The 14,425-nt window shown below is 39.8% G+C and overlaps 1 protein-coding gene across 1 annotated transcript; it reads left to right on the top strand.

The window, feature by feature from the left end:
* Positions 1-6,810: 6,810 nt before the first annotated feature.
* Positions 6,811-8,401, top strand: LOC123389156 (protein SET). Its single transcript, XM_045070054.1, has one exon. The coding sequence runs from the start codon at positions 6,843-6,845 to the stop codon at positions 7,710-7,712; it is 870 nt and encodes a 289-aa protein (XP_044925989.1). The 5' UTR covers positions 6,811-6,842; the 3' UTR covers positions 7,713-8,401.
* Positions 8,402-14,425: the final 6,024 nt, after the last annotated feature.

Below are 14,425 nucleotides of genomic sequence, written 5' to 3'. Positions count from 1 at the left end.
TTGCTGCTCAGCCCCAAATCATAAAGCAGAGCATTATTTCAATCTGGGTATCCCCACCAAACTCACTTAATGACTTAAGCGACTTGACCAAGTATAACTATACTCCTTGTGATGTCTGCCTTGGGAATCTGTGCCAGGAGACACCAAGCAGCTCCCTACAAATGTTGGCTGGAAAAATTCAAGGCTGGCAAAAACCTTTTCAAGAGAAGCCTGGAAGTTTTTCAATGAAATGTCAAATAAATGTCCGCAAAGACAGCAGTATTATAAAAGATTGTATTCCCGTACTATGTCCTATAGTTTTTTACTTTAAAAAATATATATTAAAAATGAGCTCACCCAATGCTTTGCCCCCACCTGGTGTTCAAGTCATCTGGTACAGGAATAACATGTCTGACTATCCGTAATATTTTTCACGAACAATTTTATAAACAGACAATCTTCTAAGGGAGTGGAGATTATATGCTCTATAAACAAGAAGCAATCTCTACAGTTTGGAGTACAAATAACACACACCATTAATTCCTAAAGAGTGAAGCTGAAACACCATGTGGTGGTGGGGCAGGAATTCTGCTCTATCCAAGGCCCTGACCCCCTTTCTGCTCTATGTCCTAGCGATGCTCAGGCCTTTCAGGGGCTAAAGAGTAAGGCCAGCCCAGCAGAGCCTGGTCACAAGGCTCAGACTGAAGTTGAGGGTTGCTGGTGGGGTACAATTGATGAATCATCTCCCAAGTGCGGAGAAGATGGGCAATGTCTCTAGCTACCGGAGAAAACACAGGGGCTAAGTTGGAATCAATTCCAGGGCTGAGGTGTTTCCTTCCGTATTTAAGTTCAATAAAGAAGCTTTCTGCCAAACCAGGCAATACCTGTTCAATTCAGACTTTTTCCTTTTCTTACTCTGTCCCAGCCACCAGGAGCCAGACGTTATTGACAGGGCATCACCACCCACCGAACACACTCAGTTCTCAAAACCATCCCTGGTGACAGTTTCACGGAATCATGCTTCTCAGACTCCAAACGGCTTTGCGCCTCAGGACACTGAAACATTTCTCCTCATTCTTTGGCAATTTAATGTAACTCACACCTCAAAAAAGGAGAGTGAATCACACTTCAATACTCTGCTTTGTGTTTCTCCAGTTGAGAGGAAAGATCTTGAAGTATAGCACCTTAGCTATTCTTTTCTCCCATAATGAGTTCTTTTATTTAAAGAGAGCTAGCTGTCCTGAATCCCTGGGGTTTTGAGTTCCAGGTGGAGCAGCTGGGGAAATGCTGACAGGATGCACAATGAAAGCTGGAGAGTGGTGTTACTGCCTTTCTTACATTACTCTGCTCTTGAAACTTCAGAATAAATTGCAACCTGTATAATCTTAGTGGAATCAGAATTCTTATTCCCACTGGCATTTTTTCAACTCCCAAAGTTTCAAAAAGAATATCAAAGGCAGATGGATCTTTCTAAAACAGCACTCAGCATCCTCTTCCTAATGCTATTTTCTTTCCTCTGCCCTTAAAATTGTTTCTTCCCTGATGAAGACTCCGAGGTGAAATCTGCCCTTAGGCACTTTGTCAGGATGGAACACACCCTCCACTCCTGCCTCAATGACTTTCCATGCAGAACCCAAAATCCCTTATGCCAGCTTTCCTACTCCTAAACTATCACACTGTGCCTCCGGATTTTTCCATGATAGAAAACAGAAACTAAGTTGAAAATGATAACATAAAAATATTTTAGTCTAGTGATGGTTGATTCCTGAAGTTTAACTGAGTCAAGAAAATCTGATTCTCCCGAAATTGGAAACTAAAAAGGAACAGTGTAACTCTCAGCAACTTTTTTTTTTTTTTAATTTGACAGACAGAGATCACAAGTAGGCAGAGAAGCAGGCAGAGAGAGAGAGAGAGAGAGGAGGAAGCAGGCTCCCCGCTGAGCAGAGAGCCCGATACAGGGCTCGATCCCAGGACTAGGACCCCGGAATCATGACCTGAGCTGAAGACAGAGGCTTTAACCCACTGAGCCACGCAGGCACCCCTCCCTTAGCAACTTTTAATTATAGATCAACTGTAATCCAATTATTTTGGACTAATCAACAAGAAAATATACCTATAAGAGAGCATACACAATTAGAGAGAAATTGGTAGATTTTTGCTCAAACTAAAAAGCAAAAAAATCAGTATATGATTAAAGATACAGAAGAAAATGAGTTCAACCCCTTTTAAGTCTTTCTGGATCAAGCAAGGAACATACACATAAATAAGTAATGAAATCAACATGGTAATTTTGGTTCTTTTGCCATCTGGACAAACTGCAGCTGCATATGAACCTGTCCAGGGTTTTACTGAACCAGTCACTGCCTCTTAGATGTGTTATATGTTCCCATTATATGCTAGGCACTGTGTATTCTCATGCCTCCTCAATCCACAAGGCACTATACAGCACAGTGGCTAGAAATATGGACTTTGGAGTTAGACTGCCTGGTCTCAAATCCTAGCTCTGTTCCTTACTATGTGGTGCTTACCAGAAGGACCCTGTTCTTTGCCCTGATGCTGGACCTTGTAACTTCAACAGTCTTCAGAACACTTGAACTTTTAACGACGTTCTACCCAAATCTACCCCTGAAGCCTCTTGGCAGGAGCCCATTGGAGGGAGGTGAAAGAGATCAGGGTGCTTAGTCCCTTGGCTCATTTCCAGCATGGGCTAACAGTGCCCCTGTCCAGAGTTCATGGCTCTGTCCAAGGTGCAACTGGCTTCACATATGTCTCTCTTCTCCCGAGTTAGACCATTTTGTAAACAAACCCTCCAACTTAACTATTCTCATGTGTCTTCTGTGCTCTGTTTGGACCCTGACTGATAAACAGTATGACTCAGGATGAATTACCTAACCTCTCCATGCCTCTATGTATAAAATGGAGATAATAATATGAACTTAACTCCTAGACTTGTGAGGATTAAATGAGTTAATAATGCACATGAAATATTTAGAACAATGCCTGGCATATAGTAAGCATAATTATTTTATTTTTATTTCTATCACCATCATTGTCAAATCGGACAGCACTGGTGACAACAAAGGTGACAACAGCCATTGTCCTCTAGGAGCTAACCACCTGGTTCATAGCCATGCTGAGTTGTTTGTGGAGATCTGTTTTTTTAAAGAGAGGATCCAGAGAAATCTGATAATTACTACAGATGGTAGCTTCAGGGAAATCCCGGGATGATTTAACAACAGTGGGCAGTTCTGATCAATGATCATTACTAGGGTTCCCCTTCCTAGTGGTTTAGTCCTTTACTCTGCTTTTTCTCAAAGCCCTTTTGATACATCTTAACCTAGATTCATGAATGAATAAAAAATGACTCTAACTACAAACATAACCCCTCATTTAGCACTTTATTTAGAAAAGAAAACTGATTTTACCAAAATAAACTTTTAGGCCATTTAAATGTGGACCATGCATAAGAAAAATAAGTGGGGTAAAAATATTGAAGCCTTTTAGTCTTGCTCAAGGGACTCTCACCTAACCATTTGGAGAGATTTATTTCTAACTGAGGCTTCCTAAATCCAAGAAAGAATATTATTGTATTCTCTCCCTAGAGAAGGGAAATGAATCTTGATTTTTAAAAAAAGAAGAAGAGAGAAAACGGAAGTCTCCCATCCATTCTGCAGACTAATTTATAGTACCCATTAGGTTCAGGGAAATATGAATTCTATGTGTCCAAAGCATTTGACCAGGACTTATACTCCATTCCAAGAGTGATAATAAATGGGAACGGGGTCCTTATACCTCAAAAGAGGGAAACTTATAAGAGATTATGTGTGCCCAAGTTAAATTGAGAGAGTCCCATTCCCCTGGCAGAACGAACAGCTAAATCCATCCATTTAAAAATTGAAATCTTTGGGGGAAAAGAAACTAGATCTCAACACTAAATATTTTATTTCATCTCCCTGAGACTCTATTTCCTGTAAAATGAGAGGGTTGAACCAGATGGTCCCTGTGATTCCTTCTAGTACTTTATTTCCAGAATTCAGTGAATTTTAAATTGGATATTACAGATATCAAAGAACCTCCTTCTCAGCCGCAGATTCTATTACAAAGAAACAGATGAAGGCTACATCTTAGTTGTGAAAGGATCAAAGTTACTTTTTGATTTCTTTCTTTTTTTTTTTTTAAACATCCCAGAGTGAGTTTCTGATCCTTGAGTCCAAATATATATTTTAAACCCATCCAGTTTTTCAAACTCCTGGTGAACAAATTCAGATAAAAGAAATGATTTATGAGTAGTATGCCAAAGGCCACTTCATTAACATGTCCAATTAGGAAACCCACTTGGAAGACTGAATTGAAATCAGGATGAAAAGACATTTTGAGCAATGAGAAAACAAGTCATTCACTGAGAGAAGTACTTGCATCACAGATAGTCAAGAAAGTGCCAGTAGCTGAAACTTATTTTAGAAAACTGCAGATCAACAAGAGAGCAACACTCCAAAAGAAAAACGGGCCCAAGATTACAGTTTATAAGAGAGAAATGGAGTGCCTGCTTAGCGCAGTAGGCAGCATGTCAGTCTCGTAAGAGAGAAATGGCCAGTGAGCATTAAAAGATGCTCAGCCTCATTAATAATCAGGGAAATGCTGATAAAAACAACAAAGATCATGTCACTCTTAACACTTGGGCAAAAATCTAAATGACTGACAATACCAGGGGTTTGGTGACACATGCGGCTGGCTGCAATATAAATAAAAACAAGTGCAGGGCGCCTGGGTGGCTCAGTGGATTGAGCTGCTGCCTTTGGCTCAGGTCATGATCTCAGGGTCCTGGGATCGAGCCCCGCATCGGGCTCTCTGCTCAGCAGGGAGCCTGCTTCCCTCTCCCTCTCTCTGCCTGCCTCTCCATCTACTTGTGATTTCTCTCTGTCAAGTAAATAAATAAAATCTTTAAAATAAATAAATAAATAAATAATAAATAAAAATAAAAACAAGTGCATCGGAGAGAAGATCTAATGAGGCTGAAGACATGCATACACTAAGGTCTAGCAAATTACCGTCTGAAGTATATAATTCAGGGAAACTCTAACATAATAGTTCAAGCTGACAGCAAGAATATATTTATAATAGCAAAAATTGGGTTGCAATCAAAATGTCTACGCAATAATAAAAAGGTAAATAAATTTGGTATAATCCTATAGTGGGATATTATACAGAAGTTAAAATAAATGATCTACATTGTATGGTGACCAATGGGAGCTACATAAGCACAGCATAACATACAGAGATGTTGAATCGCTATGTTGTACACCAAAAACTAATGCAACACCATGTGTCAACTGTACTCAAAAAAATTTTTGACTCATAATAAACAAAATAAAAACAAAATGAATGAGCTTTTTGGCCACATGTACCAATATGACTTTGTAAATGTCTTGTTATGTATATTTGCAATTTATTTCATTTATCTAGTGTTACAGAAAATGTACATAATGCTATTGTTTATGGATAAATAAGCATGTAGTTAATATATAAAGTTATGGAACAGAATGTATATAGGGTTGATATGTCTGACATCAGGAGAATAAAAACATCTGCTGAAGGAAATGAGGAAAATTGAATAAGAAAGTGTTCACAGAGAAGCCACATGGGTAGCACAGTTGGTTAAGCATCCAACTCCTAGTTTTGGCTCCGGTCGTGATCTCAGGATCCTGATATCAGGCTCTGTGTTCAGCATGAAGTCTGCTTAAGATTCTCCCTTCCTCTTCCTCTGTCCACCCCTAACTACTGCATATGCACCCTCTCTCTCTTCCTCTCTCTCTAAAATAAATCTTTTTAAAAAATAAATAAAGGGCTCACAAGGTCACAAGGATAGGGGATTTCCATGATGTTTTGTTATTTTTAAAAAGAGAAAAAAAATGTTCTATGGAGAGACAGAGAAATGCTCTATGGATGGAGTAGAGAATTTGTAAGAACACCTTGTGGTAACAGAAAGTAAAGAAGTACCCAACAAAGATGGGGCCTGTAGAAAGGATGTAGAAGTCATCTGGAAGGAATTACCAAAGGCCAAATCTAGGACATTTTGAGTGACAAAATAATGACAGTAATGGATTATAGCTTATAGAATACAGCAAATTCCATGAGTGCATACTGATGTTAATAAACAAGTAAGTGGGAGAGAGGCATGATGAAAAGAGAAAAATCATCAGTTGGCAAACACCAAAGTAGTAATTGTTACATGCAAGAATCACCAATGGATGCTAAAATGAGTAAGTAAAGATATGATGAGAAACAAGTTATGTTCAAAGTCTCAGTGTATTTCTCCACAAGATAGTTACTAATATTTACTAATTACAAAGAGCAGAAGACTAACTTCACAGTTGAAAAACCTGGAAAACATCTCCTTCGCCAAGTAATGGAATGTATCAACATTGAAAGCTTCTTGGTACTGTGGTTATGTAAAGTGTGAATACATTTGAGGAATCTCAGTAAAGAGTTTATGCAGACTCTATTTTTTGCAATTTTTTAAATCTAAAATCATTTCAAAATGAAATGTTTTATGAATAGCTGAAGCTAACATAACAAAAAAGTTTAAAGGTAAGGAAGTATCTATTATTTATATTCTGTATGTTTAAAATATTTTATAGTAATAGAAAAAATGAAGGATGTATAAACTTAAAATCTGAGTATAAGGAATTAGAAAGTCTAAAGAGATACTGTTATCACATAGCAATTTTTAAACAATGAGTCACTGCAGAGAGGGACCAGGTTTGTATCTGCTGGTCAGAAGCCTTGATAAAAAACTAGAAATACAGAGCAATCAGAGCTTCCAGACGTGCCTCTCTCCAGGTTTCCTCGAGTTTCCTCGCAGCATGGCCCCCAAACGCCAGTCTTCGCTCCCGCCTCAAATGAAGAAACCGAGACAGCCCCCTGCCCCCAAGCCAGGGCAGACGTCAACATCCCAGCACTTGCATAGAGGAGAAAAAGAACAGCAAGAAGCAATTGAACATATTGATGAAGTACAAAATGAAATAGACAGACTTAATGAACAAGCCAGTGAGGAGATTTTGAAAGTAGAACAGAAATATAACAAACTCCGCCAACCATTTTTTCAGAAGAGGTCGGAATTGATCGCCAAAATCCCCAATTTTTGGGTAACAACATTTGTCAACCATCCACAAGTGTCTGCACTGCTTGGGGAGGAGGATGAAGAGGCGCTGCATTATTTGACAAGAGTTGAAGTGACAGAATTTGAAGATATTAAATCAGGTTACAGAATAGATTTTTATTTTGATGAAAACCCTTACTTCGAAAATAAAGTTCTCTCCAAAGAATTTCATCTGAATGAGAGTGGTGATCCATCTTCAAAGTCCACTGAAATCAAATGGAAATCTGGAAAGGATTTGACGAAACGTTCAAGTCAAACACAGAATAAAGCCAGCAGGAAGAGACAGCATGAGGAACCAGAGAGCTTCTTCACCTGGTTTACTGACCATTCTGATGCAGGTGCAGATGAGTTAGGAGAAGTCATCAAAGCTGATATTTGGCCAAATCCATTACAGTACTACTTGGTTCCCGATATGGATGACGAAGAAGGGGAAGGAGAAGAGGATGATGATGATGATGAAGAAGAAGAAGGATTGGAAGATATTGATGAAGAAGGAGATGAGGATGAAGGTGAAGAAGATGAAGATGATGATGAGGGGGAGGAAGGAGAGGAGGATGAAGGGGAAGATGACTAATGGAACACTGATGGATTCCAACCTTCCTTTTTTAATTTTCTTCAGTCCCTGGGAGCAAGTTGCCGTCTTTTTTTTTCCTTTTTCTTTTTCTTTTCTCCTCTTGTGCTCATTCGCCCTGTTTTTTGAAGTCTCCTTTTTCTCTCCCTTTATACCATGGTTCTCAGCTTATTTTGGGGGGAAATACCTTGAGCAGAATACAGTGGGAAAAGAATCTCTACCCCTTTTTGTTCCAAATTCATTTTTGTCCCTTCCTGTCTCAACAAAAACAAAAACTTTATGGAATCAACACCACCGTGCTCTGTGGGAAAAAAGAAAAACCTTCTGCTCCCTTAGCTCTGCTGGAAGCTGGAGGGTGCTAGGCTCCTGTTGATTAGTGCATAGAATTCTAGCTTTTTTCCTCCTTTCTCTGTATATTGGGCTCAGAGATTACACTGTGTCTCTATGTGAATATGGACAGTTAGCATTTACCAACATGTACCTGTCTACTTTCTCTTGTTTAAAAAAAAGAAAAAAAAACTTAAAAAAATGGGGTTATAGAAGGTCAGCAAAGGGTGGGTTTGAGATGTTTGGGTGGGTTAAGTGGGCATTTTGACAACATGGCTTCTCCTTTGGCATGTTTAATTGTGATGTTTAACGGACATCCTTGCAGTTTAAGATGACACTTTTAAAATAAAACTCTCTCCTAATGATGACTTGAGCCCTGCCACTCGATGGGAGAATCAGCAGAACTTGTAGGATCTTATTTGGAATTGACATTCTCTATTGTAATTTTGTTCCTGTTTATTTTTAAAAATTTTTTTTTTGTTTCACTGGAAAGGAAAGATGATGCTCAGTTTTAAACGTTAAAAGTGTACAAGTTGCTTTGTTACAATAAAACTAAATGTGTAAAAAAAAAAAAAAACAAACTAGAAATACAAACACTAGCATGTCAAGTGGTCCTGGTCTTCTGACTCTACTATAAGCAAAATGCGTGATGTTAATTTCCTGTTCCCCAGCTGGTTTTCTCCTATGGTTTGTGTTAATTTCACTACTACTCTAATATTTTTCCTGATTTGCTTTCTACCTAATTCCTCACCAGCCTAGAGGTCTATGGCTTAGTTTATTTTGCAGCTTTAGAAGTAACTCAATTTGTAGGAAAAAAAAACATCAGAACAAAAAATAGAGAAATCATGTGTACAGACTAGCTTTAAGGAGATGATGAACTGAACTCTGAAATGGTGAACTCAAATGGTTTCATCATACCTTCGAGTGGAGATGTTCTTCCAGCAGGTGTGTATGAAGGTCTGGAATTTGGGACTGCTATTAGAATATGACCTGGGTATTTGGGGATTATCCACAGTAAGTCGTGTGAAGTGATAAGACCACTAAGATTTGTGAACAGAACCTTGGAAAACACTCAAATTTAAGGAGCAGGAAAAAGAGAAATCAGTCTTTATTGGGAAGGTAGTAATGGAACTGGAATTATGTTTTATTACCAGTAGTGTTAAATGATGTAAGAAATTCAAGAAAGATGAGAATGGAGGAAAAACCAGCAAATGTGAGTATTAGAATGTGGGCTTCAGGGCACTGGATTCAGCAGGATAGTTGAGAGGGATTGGACTACAAAAAGCTAAGTCCAAAGTGAGTGGGAATAAAGGGAAAGGAGTGGATATGTGGAGATGGAGTGGATATAGGGGAGACGGAGGAAGGTGAGCTGAGTGGCAGCCTTTATGGAAAGCTGCACTAAGGGAAGGACTCTAGAAAAAGATCCATGAGCATGCATGTAAGAGAGGAGAAGGAAACTGTAGAGAAGGAGGAAAAAGTATGCCCTAGAAGAGCAGAGCAAAGCCAGGGAGGAGCTGAGAGACCGTGCAGTCCATACATAGGTGGAGAGGTATGCAAGGATGGAGAGCTGAACCCACCATCTTCAGTGCAACAGCAAGAGAAAGATTGAAAGTGAGAATCTGGGAGGCAGAGAAGAGGGACACTGAAGAAACCTTCACCAGGAGCCTTGTAGAGGTCAGAATCAAAGTCACCTGCTGAATAAGGAATACAAAGGAGAAGCTGAAAGAAAGTAGAATGGTCGAGGGGAGGGGCGCCTGGGTGGCTCAGTGGGTTAAGCCGCTGCCTTTGGCTCAGGTCATGATCTCAGGGTCCTGGGATTGAGTCCCACATCGGGCTCTCCGCTCAGCAAGGGGCCTGCTTCCCTTCCTCTCTCTCTGTGATCTCTTCCCTTCCTCTCTCCTACTGTGATCTCTCTGTCAAATAAATAAATAAAATCTTAAAAAAAAAAAAGAATGGTCGAGGGGAAACTGCAATTTTAAAGAGCGTAAGTATAAATCAACTGCTACCCCATTTTCTCAATTGATTGTTAAACAGGGTGGAATGAAAAGGATCCATTCATATAGGATTTAATAAGGTTGCTTGTGGGGGCGCATGGGGGACTCAGTTGTTAAGCATCTGCTTTTGGCTCAGGTCTCGATCCCAAGGTCCTAGGATCGAGCCCCACATCAAGCTCCCTACTCAGCAAGAAGTGTGCTTCTTCCTCTCCCACACCCCTGCTTGTATTCCCTCTCTCACCATCTCTGTCAAATAAATAAATAAAATCTTTTTAAAAAATTAATAAGGTTGCTTGTGCACTGGTTTTGTAACTTCATTCCAATAACATACTGGAATGGATATCACTAACCTTGTTTGGTCAGTGAAGAAATCAAGGTGTGATAGTTAAAGTCAAATCAAGATAGAACTTGGTTGTTTTCACCTCACTTTGTTCACTCTAAGTACTTTGGAAGACCATGCTACTTTATACCAACTATATGCAGCCAAGCAATTTTTTTTAAAAGCTCTTAGAGAAAGCTGCCAATGTGTGTCAACAGACTCGTGCCTAATAATCTTATTAGTTGAGCAAGAGTCTACACTCAATTTGTTACATTGTTAGATGGGGGTTGGTAGCAGGTGGTAGGTAGTGAAAGCAGCTCCTTACAGCTAAAAGCTGTTGGTAAGAGCATTTATATTGTAAAATGATGAATGACATAATACTCAATTTGGGGAAGGTGGCTGAGTCTAATAGGGTGACCCAAGGGTCAAACTCAGGCTTAGTCCTATTCAACATGTCCTGTGATGCTTTCAGCATGCATAAAAAATGTTAATAGAATCTGAAGATGGGGCACCTGGGTGGCTCCCGTGGTTAAGCGTCTGCCTGTCTGCCTTCAGTTCAGGTCATGATCCCAGGATCCTGGGATGAAGACCAGCATTAGGTTCCAGGGAGCCTGTTTCTCCCTCTCCCTCTTCCTCCCTCTCCCTCTGCCTGCTGTTCCCCCTGCTTGTGTGCGATATATATATCTCTCTCTCTCAGTCTCTTTCTTGTTCTGTCAAATAAATAAATAAAATCTTTTTTAAAAAAAGAATCTGAAGATAATCATAACTGATAAGTGACAAAAATGCTAACAAGGCAGGGGCAAGAAAGTAAAAGGAATTCGATATGGTTTAAGGTTTAAAGTGAAGAGAAGAGAGTAAGGAGTTGCATAAGGTTTAAAGTGAAAATATTTTTTCACTAAAAAAGTAGTGTAATTGTATAATGTATAGAATTGCTGAATCATCATTGTATACCTGAAACTAATATGACATCGTATGTCAACTAAGCTTCAATTAAAAAGAAAAGAAAAAAAAGATTGGCCAACTAACATACTGTAGTAAGGAAGAACTCCTATGCTCTTTGAAGAGGACCAAGAAGAACCTAGAAGATGATCAGAAGAGAGGTAGCAAGTGTAAGTGCAGACAGGACAACAAACTGTCAACCAAAATGTTCAACTGAGTTAAAATTGCAACTGGCATGCTATCACTCGCTTAATAAAGAAGTGGGAGAAAGAATGGATTTATGAATTTGTGGACATATAAAACATGGACACACACAGAATATTTCTGAGAGGATAGGGAAGAAAATAATACCCCTGATTACCTCCTATGTAGCAAACTGTGGCCCACAAGCTACATCCAGCCTCCAGATTGTTACATTCAGCCCCATGTTACTGAAACTGTGAATATCTTTAGGCTAAGTGTAAACACTTGGGTTTAGCATAAGCCTTGTCATTCTCCAATTTGCCTTATACTGAGCTGATTTCACACATTTATCTGCCTGGCCCTTGGAAGGAATTTTATTGGCAGCATCACATATGCCCACACACACAGATACAGCCATACAGAGAAACAGAGAAGCATAGAAATGGGGCCCTTACAGATATACGTGGATATATTTTGAAAGGCTAACAACAATGAACTGAGTAGCTAGATTATGGGTGACTTCCTCTATTTCTCACATTTCTAAATGCCCTTCTCTAAACACATAGCGTATTTATATGATAAATAATAAGAGACGGTTGATCTTAAATTCATGTTTAAATTAACATCAGTTAGCACTCTCTAACCAAACACAATCACAGACCTTCCAGGGAGTATTAGCCTGATAGATCTGCCTTTCTGTTACCCCTTTGCAACCTCCTCGCTATCCCTTTGTACCTGTTTCCAACACGAGCCAGGACAGGTGACTGTATAGTATGGGTTGATGATACACATTAACCAAAAAACATGCCAGCTCACATGGTGTGTAAAGGAACCCTTTAAGAAGATTTTTTAAATTTTCATTTTCATAGGTAATATTTTCATGAGTTGTTTTTAAACTATTAAATTATAACCCACTCCCCAGATCAGCAAGTTCCCCAACAGAGAGGCAACCAAACTTACCAGGTTTTATATGTATTATTTCAGAGTTGGCCTATGCAAAAATGTAATTATAAATACATAATCTTTGGGAAAATGTTACACATAGCAAGCCCATTGGATTTATCTGAGTATATAAAAATAAATTTTAAATGGTTTTTGGTTGTTTTGTTTTGTTTTTACATAATGTGACGTAAGTCACTTCCAATTTATTGTGGAACAACATGGTACTTGCTACAACAGTTACGTGTTCATTTCATTATCATGGCGGTCACAGGCACCAATGGTTTTCTTGCTCTTCCTGGTGCAGGGGAGAGACAAGCTCCTAACAAAATATTTCAGCGAGGCAAAGCCACTGCCTTAGTGCTTTTAATGATATTCCTCTAATCTGATAATTATTATCCTATTCCTTTCCTGTTGCTGACAAAAAGCCTATAAAGGATAGCTAGTTTCAAAGTGCAATGGGCTTGATTGTGAAAATATGCAACCTTATGATTTTAGTGACAATTTATCTTAGTCAGAGCTAAGCGAATTCAAATCCAATCCATCATATTTCTACCTCCAAATCTCCTAAACAATCCTGAAAAGACACGGTTGTGTCTGCTGTTGCAAAGTCATTTATCATTTTTAAAAGAGGAGAGAGTGAGAGTGTTTTCCCGCATAATTAAGAATCAAGAGCTCCCCATGAGGATGTTGGGATTCTAACTGTGGCAGGTGTCTCTGCCCAGGGAGTTGGGAAAGAGGTTGGGATGTGAGTACATGAAGGTCCAGGTGAGATAAACATCCTTTCTTTAACAACCCAGGCAAAGGCCACATTCGAAGGGATTAGGAAAGAGGCATTCCACCTTACCCTCGGGATGTTATGGCATGACTGGTGACCTCTGTGACCTGGTCCCGACTGCGGGAGAAGAGGGTGTCTAGGAAGCAGGGGCCAGCTCTCTTCTCTCTCCTCCTCCTTACCTCCTCCAATCTAAGTGGTGTGGTTGAGGCATGCTGAAAGGTAAGGCTGTCACACAAATCTCCTCTCCAAGAGCCTGCCAGAATATGGAGCTGTGACAGGAAATGTCGTGACACCCAAACAGAAGTCTCCCTTGTGATTTTCAGCTGTCACTATGCAGGGTGGCAAGGATGCCTTCTACTTATTCCAGAACTTGGGGTGTTGACTTTCCCTGACTCCTCTTCTGGCCAACCCTCTCCCCCCGCAGCTCCAAACTGGGAGCCCATACTATCAACTCCTTAGAAGGTGAGTCCACACTGTGCTAAGAACCAGAAGTCAGGCAGCAGGGGTCAGTCAAATTGCTGCGAATTCTCACAGTCCACTCTATTTCATTTTGCTTTGCTCTGGGCTCCCTGGCTCACTCCTCACATGCCTCTACATGCCTTGAAAATACACCGCCCCTACCTTTAGGAACAAACCCTTGGCTTTCCTGAAGCCATCTGACCCCATCACCCCAACACCTCTTTAATGAGATGTTCTATCATTGTTCTCACTCTCAAAGCTTCTTTCTTTAGCAAATCTAAAAACAGACATCAGGAAGAGATTAAAGTTAAGCATATCTACTTCAGGATTTTGCCAATCACTTCCACTCACCCACCCCCACTCCTATTCCACTCTGTGTCCTCAGGGCTTAGAGTTGACAGCAGACACAAACAGCATAGCACAGTTTAAGGGCAGGGCATGGACACTGTCTACCCTCACCAGGGGACTCAGGAAAAGTACTATTGTTTCAATGGCCACATGGCACCTGCCACCTTTTCCCTGTTAAAAGAGACACCAAAAAATGTGCATTTCTATTTGTTGTAAAAATGTTTACCAAGTAGATTAATCACCTTCATTCTACTTTTAACCAATTAAGGGAGTATGTGCCATCTGAAGTATAATGTGGTGAGACAGGCTCTCTTTGTCTAAGTGAACACGTATGATTTTCCCTCAACGAATGTGGACAAATCACATAGATGCATAACCCAATAGGCTTGCTTTACACAGGACAGGCATTAGAAAGACTCTTAGATTTGGG

The sequence above is a fragment of the Mustela putorius genome, unplaced genomic scaffold (genome assembly GCF_011764305.1).
Source record: "Mustela putorius furo isolate JIRA1106 unplaced genomic scaffold, ASM1176430v1.1 tig00000129_pilon_pilon_pilon, whole genome shotgun sequence".
In the NCBI taxonomy this organism is placed as follows: Eukaryota; Metazoa; Chordata; class Mammalia; order Carnivora; family Mustelidae; genus Mustela; species Mustela putorius.
Note: the sequence above shows the minus strand (reverse complement) of the source record. Positions and strands in the feature narration are given on the sequence as shown.

What these genes read in the sequence shown, in the direction of transcription:
- LOC123389156 (XM_045070054.1), top strand. Translation starts at nt 6,843, where the DNA reads ATGGCCCCCAAACGCCAGTCTTCGCTCCCGCCTCAAATGAAGAAACCG.